Consider the following 10,349-nt stretch of genomic DNA (forward strand, 5'->3'; position numbering starts at 1 on the left):
CCTGTGCACATACTCGCCGAAGAAACTTCACTCAACTGTCGGTATTGAACTTACCTTTCCGTCCTGCAGTTTAAGACACACTGAGCTCGAGAAAGAATTCAACTGATATAAGGCGCGAGTCTTTAGAACGTGTATCGTGACGTGACTTAGACTGGCCGTGTGTATTTGATAGTTCTGGCGCGCAGAAGACAACGGCTACTATATGGCTGCGTTCCAGTCCGTTTTCTTATGCCCTTCACTCGCAAACTTCCCTCCGTCTCGTTCACTCGGATGTACGTCATTGATTACGTTGCACGAGTGCCCACTTCTGGCGGAACGCTTGGAATGGGCTGAACTGGAACGTCCTAAGCCCTTGATCACTTAGAATCAGCTGTGGAGTTGGTTTATTGTTTATAATTTTTCCCTTATGAATTTGTTTGGTGCAGCATTCTATATGTATATAGGTATGTTTGGGTTATTATAAATGTTTAAAAAATCATTCATATATTATAGTTGTGTGGGGTGGGGATCAATTAAACGCGATCTGCGATGTCGTCACAATCGTGTTGCATTGTGGCCTGAAGTGTGCAAATCAAGCAGACTCGCTCCCTCGGTCAACATCGAGGGGTCGAGGGTCTGGCCATATAAAGTGTCTAAAAGTGGAGTGGAACGCAGCCTATGTTTGTCCGTGTTCAGCTAGGACTGCGCGCACAAACAAGTCAGGATTCATTTTTCGTTTTTATCTGCAGATTGCTATTTTAATATTTCATTTAATATCAAGCACATTCCGCTCTTTACTTTCTCATTCATCCATGTTTCAAATCATTTCAAACTGTCCGCCCACTGAAAGCTACGCTGATTATCATACATAAATACGACACATTATAGTGCATAAACTGTTTCAAATGTTTCTTTTGGTCATTACCACAAACAAAAGTTTGAAGTTGTTTACTTTTTTTAATTCAAAGTTTTTTATGCTCAAAGTAAAACTAATGTGTAATATTACAATTGAAAACAACTATTATATTTGAGCTGAAGATATCAGGAGATGCCACAGAAATCAGATGTTGTGCTACTAGGTAGTAAGGTTTTACTGTGCAGGTAAGCTGGCTGCTGGAAAGCAGTGGTGGTCACTAGTTCTGGGGAGTTCTTTCTTATTGAAAACGATTCAGACCATCAGCTCATTAGCAGAGACCGATCAGATCAGCTGAACCGAGTGTGTCAGAAAAAAAGATGCATACAAAAAGTGCAGAGCAGTGGCTCCCCAGGCCCAGAGTTGAGAAGCACTGCTGTTAAGTGTAATGAAATCCCTACAGGCTTAGATATTATATTATTTAACATCTGTATCAATCATTACAGTCCCATGCTAACAAACAATCAAGCAAAAACACAAACTTTGCATTTCTGATCGAGCACTCAAAGACATCGTGATACACTTTTTTTTAAAGGATTTATTTGTTGACAATGTACAAGAACATTTTCAGGCCGATGGTCTTCCTTGAAGGTCTTACTGTAAGAGGGAAGACAAAACATATTACAGTGAGATTTCTACAACATTTAAACGCTTAAACTACAAAACTATTATACACAAACTACCCATTCAAAATCCCTAAGTATGTATATCAAGGACAAACTCTCACTTCAAGGGAAAATATAACTGAGGGAGAGGTTGTTTCTGAATACTCCAGTGGGTTCTGTCAAACTTGCAGACATGCAGTCAAGTGGCTAGTTTATCTCAAATGAGTGAATGCTAACCACACACAGCATGCTACAAATTAGTAGTGATTTATAACAGTCATTTATGGTGACTGGAACAATTCAAATACATAACTTGAAACAGATCTTTTTATCCGTGTTAGAGAAACACAGGATCCTTAAAATATCTGCAAGTGAGGTAAGGCATTGGGATTGAACATGCAAAGCACTTTAAGTAAGTGGTAAAAGTGGATCACATCAGCACACCATGCCGATTTCCACTCTACCTTCTCCTGAAACCTCAAGCCTTTCACTTCTGTAAACATCCCAGGGAGGCAAAAGAGGGCAAAAGATTGGACAAAGATGAGATCTTTCAACTAACACTATCAAGTTCTAGAATTGCTCTCTGAAATAGACTTTCATGGTGGGTATGTAAACTAAGCCCCATAAAAACCAGTCTCTGACTGTCATGAATTTGTAAACCATTTTCAGAGAGCAATTGCAATATAGCTTATTCTACTTAACTGCTACATAGTCCAGCACTTCACTATTAGTGAGCACACTAGTTGCACTACTCGAGTGGGATTAAACAGAGTTGCCTGTAAGAATTACTTCCAATCACATACTGGTCAATAGCATTAGCCATCAACATAGCAGCTAAATGTTTGGAGTTAACTTTACAGATCACTTCCATCCACAGCAGTTAGTCTACTTGTGAAAGTGTTTACCTTCTATAATCCAGATGTACATTTGATAAAGGAAAGATGACAACCCGCATTAAAGGAAAGATGACAAGTTAGACATTAAAACCAAAGACAGTGATGACGAAACAAACATCTACGATGGGCAACAGAAATAAGTGCTCTGAATCCTAAACAACTCAAAACAAAAAATGAACATTACCTTCTTGCCAGAAGCACCAACAGAGGCTTTCTTGATGCCTCTAACTTTCTTCATTCTGTTCTTGCGTTCCTTGCGCTGCTTCCTAGATGTCTTTTTCTTCTCATAAAGGCCATGCTGAGGAAAAAAGAATGAATAAAACACATTAATGTTCACTAAAGGTGTCATTTACTCATATATATCTCTCTATATATGAAGAGTTCATTTGCAAAAACCGATAACTCCATTAAAAAATTTTTTTCACAAATCAAGTTTATTTTTTTTGATTCCAAGTAAAATCAAACTGCAGTTGGGTTGTTTTGATTAAGTAATAACTGAAACAAATACAGGTAATTTACAAAATTAAAGTTCATTGAAAGTATGTTTTTTTTTTTACATATTACATATGCTTTTGCAAAGTTCCGTGAAAACATTTCAGCTTTTATTTTCCTTTTTCGCCCTGAAGATACCGCAGGTTCATCAAGTTCATCGAAATTATCCATCCTCGATCACTTTTAGTCAGCTTTGAGGAAACTCCTCTCAGCTAGCACGTTTTTTTTTTAAGTGAAAGCAGCCTTGTCACCTGACCTGAACACAGCGTGCTGATTCGCTAAAATGGATTTATCTTATCGGCTTCTGTCTAAAAACAACAAGGGCGCTTGGTGGCTTCTGCAGTAAAACGTGAACTCGCGATGCCTTGAAAGTGGACAAAACCGGCTTTTTTGACAAAACGTGTTTAGGGTTCAGATCGTGCTATATGTGGAGAATAATGCACGGCAATCAGCTCTTTTTTTTTTTTTTAAAGTGGCGTTTATCGGTTTTTGCAAATTAACTCAAGTGAGGTAAGGCATTGGGATTGAACATGCAAAGCACTTTAAGTAAGTGGTAAAAGTGGATCACATCAGCACACCATGCCGATTTCCACTCTACCTTCTCCTGAAACCTCAAGCCTTTCACTTCTGTAAACATCCCAGGGAGGCAAAAGAGGGCAAAAGATTGGACAAAGATGAGATCTTTCAACTAACACTATCAAGTTCTAGAATTGCTCTCTGAAATAGACTTTCATGGTGGGTATGTAAACTAAGCCCCATAAAAACCAGTCTCTGACTGTCATGAATTTGTAAACCATTTTCAGAGAGCAATTGCAATATAGCTTATTCTACTTAACTGGTACATAGTCCAGCACTTCACTATTAGTGAGCACACTAGTTGCACTACTCGAGTGGGATTAAACAGAGTTGCCTGTAAGAATTACTTCCAATCACATACTGGTCAATAGCATTAGCCATCAACATAGCAGCTAAATGTTTGGAGTTAACTTTACAGATCACTTCCATCCACAGCAGTTAGTCTACTTGTGAAAGTGTTTACCTTCTATAATCCAGATGTACATTTGATAAAGGAAAGATGACAACCCGCATTAAAGGAAAGATGACAAGTTAGACATTAAAACCAAAGACAGTGATGACGAAACAAACATCTACGATGGGCAACAGAAATAAGTGCTCTGAATCCTAAACAACTCAAAACAAAAAATGAACATTACCTTCTTGCCAGAAGCACCAACAGAGGCTTTCTTGATGCCTCTAACTTTCTTCATTCTGTTCTTGCGTTCCTTGCGCTGCTTCCTAGATGTCTTTTTCTTCTCATAAAGGCCATGCTGAGGAAAAAAGAATGAATAAAACACATTAATGTTCACTAAAGGTGTCATTTACTCATATATATCTCTCTATATATGAAGAGTTCATTTGCAAAAACCGATAACTCCATTAAAAAATTTTTTTCACAAATCAAGTTTATTTTTTTTGATTCCAAGTAAAATCAAACTGCAGTTGGGTTGTTTTGATTAAGTAATAACTGAAACAAATACAGGTAATTTACAAAATTAAAGTTCATTGAAAGTATGTTTTTTTTTTACATATTACATATGCTTTTGCAAAGTTCCGTGAAAACATTTCAGCTTTTATTTTCCTTTTTCGCCCTGAAGATACCGCAGGTTCATCAAGTTCATCGAAATTATCCATCCTCGATCACTTTTAGTCAGCTTTGAGGAAACTCCTCTCAGCTAGCACGTTTTTTTTTTAAGTGAAAGCAGCCTTGTCACCTGACCTGAACACAGCGTGCTGATTCGCTAAAATGGATTTATCTTATCGGCTTCTGTCTAAAAACAACAAGGGCGCTTGGTGGCTTCTGCAGTAAAACGTGAACTCGCGATGCCTTGAAAGTGGACAAAACCGGCTTTTTTGAAAAAACGTGTTTAGGGTTCAGATCGTGCTATATGTGGAGAATAATGCACGGCAATCAGCTCTTTTTTTTTTTTTTAAGTGGCGTTTATCGGTTTTTGCAAATTACCTTCATATATAGAAGAAAAAAACTCTGCTGGAAAATTTTTTGAACACATGAGTTAACGACAACGATTTTGAATTTCAAGTTAGCTCTCTTTAGAACAGCAAGGGTCAAGGGAAAGGACTTCTGATAAAAATGAAGATATCAATTTAAAAAAATGCTGTGCTTATTTACAAGGCCACACAATTTCAATAATTTGAGTGATTATAGAAAAATGACTAAAATTACAATTACTAAAAAATGAATATTATTATAAATATTAACTAAAACGTGATATTTACATTACAACTGCAGAAATACAATATTTACATCTACGGCCATCTTTATTTATTCCTTCTTAAACATTAAACTCATATATAGAAGAAAAAAACTCTGCTGGAAAATTTTTTTGATCACATGAGTTAACGACAACGATTTTGAATTTCAAGTTAGCTCTCTTTAGAACAGCAAGGGTCAAGGGAAAGGACTTCTGATAAAAATGAAGATATCAATTTAAAAAAATGCTGTGCTTATTTACAAGGCCACACAATTTCAATAATTTGAGTGATTATAGAAAAATGACTAAAATTACAATTACTAAAAAATGAATATTATTATAAATATTAACTAAAACGTGATATTTACATTACAACTGCAGAAATACAATATTTACATCTACGGCCATCTTTATTTATTCCTTCTTAAACATTAAACTAGACTTTTTCATTTCTGATCAATACCGCACTTCACTCTGAAACACGCATTGCATATTGAAGTCACAGCCTTTCTATTTCAATTCGATTAATTATGCAATCCTACAAGCATCATGAGTAGCATACCCTTTGCAGCCTATATTTGGGCTCATTTTTCTTGGCGTAGTCCAACGAGTCATAGATCATGCCGAAGCCTGTTGTCTTGCCACCGCCAAACTGAGTTTTGAAGCCGAAGACGAACACCACATCTGGGGTGGTTTTGTACATTTTTGCAAGCTTCTCCCTGATCTCTGTCTTGGGGACTGTTGCTTTACCTGGATGCAGGACATCTACAACCTGAAACAATAATAAAAACGTGAATGAGCAAATGCATAAATTGCTAACTAAATTACATTAAGCCAGCAGACATAAATTGCCTCACACTTACCATTTGCTTCCTTTGAAGCAGCCGGTTTGTCATAAACTTTCTGGTCCTGACGGTGACAGTTTCGTTCTGCAAAAACACAATGAAACCGTTTAAATATTTCAGGTTTCATCCATGAGCTGGGCTGATGTTCAACTTGGATGAAGCCATTTCTCAAAGAGCAGAATTCATTATTCTTGTCATGACAAGTCACATTTCTTACTCATAAATAAAAGTTACTTAACCGCCACGTTCTGTGAAAACGCCAAGTGTTTATTAGTAGTATTTATTAGCGATATTCAAAAGGAAACCTGAGCATCTTGTATAGATGCAGACCGAAACCTGTGCAGTTTAAGACACTTGCACATTATGAGCATGAAACCATGGTTAGCACTTTAGCTACATTAGCTTCACGGGCTAAATACAAAATAAGGGGATCAATATAAATTTTCCACCGTTATACAGCTCCTATTTCTGGTCTACGGATACACATATATAACCGTAGAGTAACATTTGACTTCTCATAGCCGCTGCTGAGCAGCACGATGGTATGAATCGAGACACCAACGTCTTACGGTGTACCGAAAAGTTCGTACACACTATATTCTCTAAATGAGGCTATATATTGGTTATTATGTATATGTAGTGTGCTTTATGGCAACAATGTCAATATACTATCGCTGGATGGAGAAGATTTAATCGGATTTTCACAATCATTTGTCCACAGTCGACTCACCATCTTAGCGTTGCTCGCTCAGGGACGAGGAAAAGAAAGAAGGACCTGTAGGTGTCCGAGAATATGCCTGAGCGGCGGTATAGTATATTGAGATACTGCCTGACTAAAAAGCGATGCTAAATCAAATTGGTTTAAAAACTGATTTCAGACAGTGTTTAAAACATTTTTATTTAAGAGATAGGATTTGAAAAATATTTGAAAGTGAGGAAAAAAATGTTATGTGGAAATAAAATAACCCACAGATCAATAACTTCACATTTATTAATAGTAAGTCACGACCGGCTGCTTTGAACGAAAGTGTTTTAATTATCTAAATTAAGTCGATGTGAATTAAACAATTTGTTAATATTTCTAAACGTTTAAGTAAACAGGAGTAATTTAATTGATTGATGTTATGAAATTCCGACTTGCTACAGCTAGGAGTCAGTCGCGCACCTTTCAATGACCTCAAGATCAAATATTTATTTAGATTTACCTGAAGCTGAAACTTATTTATGCTAACAGTCCTGTTCTGTTTTAATCTTTTAGTTCACGTTCAGAATGAAAATTCTGTCATCATTTACTCACTCACCACTAGTGCTAGGCTCCTTTAAGGAGCACAGCTGTTCACCATTGATAATAAATACATGCATGCATACATAAAAAAAAACTTGAATTCTAAGGATATTGGAATTATTTCTAAAGGATCATGTGACTCTGAAATAATGTATGCTGATAATTCAGCTTTGTCATCACAGGAATAAATTACATTTATTTGATCAATTACAATAAAATATTTACTTTAAATTGTAATAATATTTTGCATTACTGTTTATACTGTATTTTTGAGCAAATAAATACGGCCTTGGTGAGCATAAAAGACATTAAAAAAGACATAAAAAATCTTACCAACCCCAAACTTTTGAACAGTATATACATAGTTGATGATAGATAGATAGATAGATAGATAGATATATAGATAGTGATCAGATACATCTCATACATCTTGCATGCATCCTATTGCTCTCAGCAGATTCTCTACTCCAGAAATGACAGAGATGTTGGCATGTTTGATCTTGCAGATTGAACTTGATCAACTATATGTATTCCGGGCACGACAGAGATGTCTTCTTCTTGTCTGGCAGACTTACAAAAAAGTACCTTGTCCTTTGTCGATTTGTCCTTAACATCGTCACGTTGACTGGACCTCCTAATGCAAAAGGAAAAGGTGGACATGCAGTTCTTCTGGAAGTTCTCATTCATAAAAGCATAAATAATAGGATTGTTGAATGAATTTGAAAATCCTATGGCCTGTGCAACAGCAATAAGCATATTGACTGTGATGTCACCGTACGTTTTGTTCAGGTAACCTGGAAACAAGAAAATACATTTCTTGCTGAATTTTGAAAGAAAACACGCTGTAATGTGCACAGATATATTACTGGACGCTTTGGTTTTCTTACTGTATTCAAACAGCATATGAACCGTATGAAAGGGGGCCCAGCAGACAGTAAACAGCACAACAATGGTGACCATCATCTTGACGGCCCTTCGCTTCTTTCTGTTGCATAAAGAGGGAGGATTGCGTAATGAGTAATCATTAGCAGTTTTTAGATATTCAATCCCTTATACACTACCAGTCAAAAGGTAGTTGGAATAACAGTTTTTTTATGTTTTTGAAAAAAGAATTTTTTTCTTATGCATTTATTATGCAAAAAATATTATTATTATTATTTTTTTTTTATCTTATTTACTCCAAATTTTTGAATGGTAGTATATCACAGTTTACAATAAAAATGATTAAGTAACAAAAATGGCTTTCAGCATTGATAATATTAAGAAATGTTTCTTGAGCACCAAATCATCAAGTTAGAATGATTTCTGAAGGATCAAGTGACACTGAAGAAATTCAGTTTTGCCATCACAGAAACAAATTACATTATCAAATACATTATTATAAAACAGGTATTTTAAATTGTAATAATATTTCACAATACAGACCAATTTCAGTGTTTGCAAACAGTGATGACGGTTTTTTGTGGGCGGAGCCTATCTGGTGGCAGAAAATGCCAGTTTTAACATAGCAGTCTATGCAAGCCATGGAATAAAAAAGGACATTTTGAGTTTATATTTCAAAATTCAGATTTTTTTCTTTAAATTCCGAGATTATATCTGGTCATTCTGGTACGAAAAATCAACTTGTCATTCTCTCTTTTTCCCTCGGCTCAGAATCATAAGTTTATAATGCCACACTTCTGGCTTTTTTTCCTCAGAATTGACAAACGCGCAATTGTTGAGTTGAATTAAGTTATAAAGTTCGAACTTGGAGATAAACTTGCATTTGCAAGAAAAAAAAGTCAGAATTGTGAGTTAAAATAGGTAAATGTTATGTAAAATGTTATATGTTTAAATAGTATTTCATGCTTTAACTGTAGGGCTAATACAATATGTCCCATATGTGAATATTATACAGACCTATTGTTTAAATCTAATTTATGCTTTAAAGTTAGGGATGTAACGATAAACCGCCAGCCGGTTGAAAATCGATTTAAATATGTGACGATTCAAATCGGTTGAGATGCTAAACAAATCGCGATTCGGTTAGGAGTTTATATGTATGTATGTCTGAGGAGAACTTACTGTCTTTCGATGGTATTTTTCTTTTCCTCTTGCCTCTGTATAATGCATATTAAAGTTCATAAGAGCAGCGCTGCTTTGTTTACAGCAGAAACCAAGGAAACGCTTTAAGCGCCACCTGCTGGCAGAGAGTGAAGCTGCGTCTCATTCAGCTCGTCTGCTGCTTCTGTTTCATGCAGATATTTTTATGTATAGTTTCACAAAACTGAAGTCAAACCATTCTATTTTTGATTCAAATTCGAAATTATACAATGTAATCTGGATTAAAAACTGCTCATGTTGCATGTCTGCAGCATCTTTGTTTGGATCATGATTAAAATGCAGTGGTTGCCTCACAGACAAAGCCTTAGTTTGTTTATATGAAGAGATTTCTTTTATTTGTGTTACTTATTTATTTGATTTGGGGCTTGTTTTAAAAAAATATATAAAAAATACTTTTATTATTTACATTTACATTATATTTAAATTTTGTTATTTAGCAAACGCTTTTATCCAAAGCGATTAACAAATGAGGACAATAATAGCAATCAAAACCAACAAAAGAGCAATAATTTACAAGTGCTATATTAGTATATCATTATAGTGTTATATTTCAATTTCACAAAGAAACGTACAGTATTTTGTCTAAGCAATAATAAAAGGACACATTTAATTTATAATTTGTCTTAAATTTCATTTTGTTAAAAAAAAATTGTGAATCGAATCGAATCGTGAGTTGAGTGAATCGTTACATCCCTATTTAAAGTAGGGTAATCATAGCAGGTTTCATCCATACACTGTAAAATCTAATTAGTTGGGCTTAGTTAAAAAAAGCATGCAAACCGATTGCCTTGAAAAAAAAGGCAAGCCTTTTGCCTCGAAGTAAAGTGAAATAGCAATAGTATGTTGTACTGACAGATGCTTAGTTAGTATAGTTTACTTACACGAGAGTTCTAGTAACTAAAAAAGAACTGTAGGGGGTACTTGATCCTTTCATTTAGGTTTACTCATGACTTAGTATAGC

At 35.4% G+C, this 10,349-nt stretch overlaps 2 protein-coding genes across 6 annotated transcripts in view; both read right to left on the minus strand.

The window, feature by feature from the left end:
• Positions 1-1,412: 1,412 nt before the first annotated feature.
• rps24 (ribosomal protein S24) lies at positions 1,413-6,812 on the minus strand. 5 transcript variants are annotated; one of them, XM_016276793.1, is made up of 7 exons: positions 6,731-6,812; positions 6,019-6,084; positions 5,718-5,927; positions 4,100-4,213; positions 3,925-3,927; positions 1,962-1,990; positions 1,413-1,489 (listed from the first exon to the last, which is right to left on the minus strand). In XM_016276793.1, the coding sequence occupies exons 1-6, from the start codon at positions 6,731-6,733 to the stop codon at positions 1,985-1,987; spliced, it is 402 nt and encodes a 133-aa protein (XP_016132279.1). In that variant the 5' UTR covers positions 6,734-6,812; the 3' UTR covers positions 1,413-1,489; positions 1,962-1,984. The 5 variants fall into 5 exon arrangements, with proteins under 5 accessions (XP_016132279.1, XP_016132282.1, XP_016132280.1 ...); XM_016276794.1 differs by lacking the exons at positions 1,413-1,489; positions 1,962-1,990 and adding an exon at positions 3,492-3,512; XM_016276796.1 differs by lacking the exons at positions 1,962-1,990; positions 3,925-3,927.
• A 935-nt stretch (positions 6,813-7,747) lies between these two features.
• Positions 7,748-10,349, minus strand: part of LOC107588699 (pyroglutamylated RFamide peptide receptor-like) — a 7,754-nt gene continuing 5,152 nt past the window's right edge. Inside the window, exons 6-7 of the mRNA XM_016276910.1 lie at positions 8,173-8,266; positions 7,748-8,079 (exon numbers count right to left, since the gene is read on the minus strand). Coding sequence (XP_016132396.1) covers positions 7,748-8,079; positions 8,173-8,266 — 426 coding nt within the window. The remainder of the gene's footprint in view (positions 8,080-8,172; positions 8,267-10,349) is intronic.

The sequence above is a fragment of the Sinocyclocheilus grahami genome, unplaced genomic scaffold (assembly GCF_001515645.1).
Source record: "Sinocyclocheilus grahami isolate Dianchi unplaced genomic scaffold, SAMN03320097.WGS_v1.1 scaffold106.1, whole genome shotgun sequence".
NCBI lineage: Eukaryota > Metazoa > Chordata > Actinopteri > Cypriniformes > Cyprinidae > Sinocyclocheilus > Sinocyclocheilus grahami.

Bases quoted from the DNA above. Each gene is read 5' to 3' on its own strand.
- rps24 (XM_016276792.1), bottom strand. The intron at 5,928-6,018 runs GTAAGTGTGAGG...TTATTGTTTCAG, and splicing joins TGCTTCAAAGGAAGCAAATG to GTTGTAGATGTCCTGCATCC. The intron at 3,928-4,099 runs GTAATGTTCATT...TCTGGATTATAG, and splicing joins TTGGTGCTTCTGGCAAGAAG to AAGGTAAACACTTTCACAAG.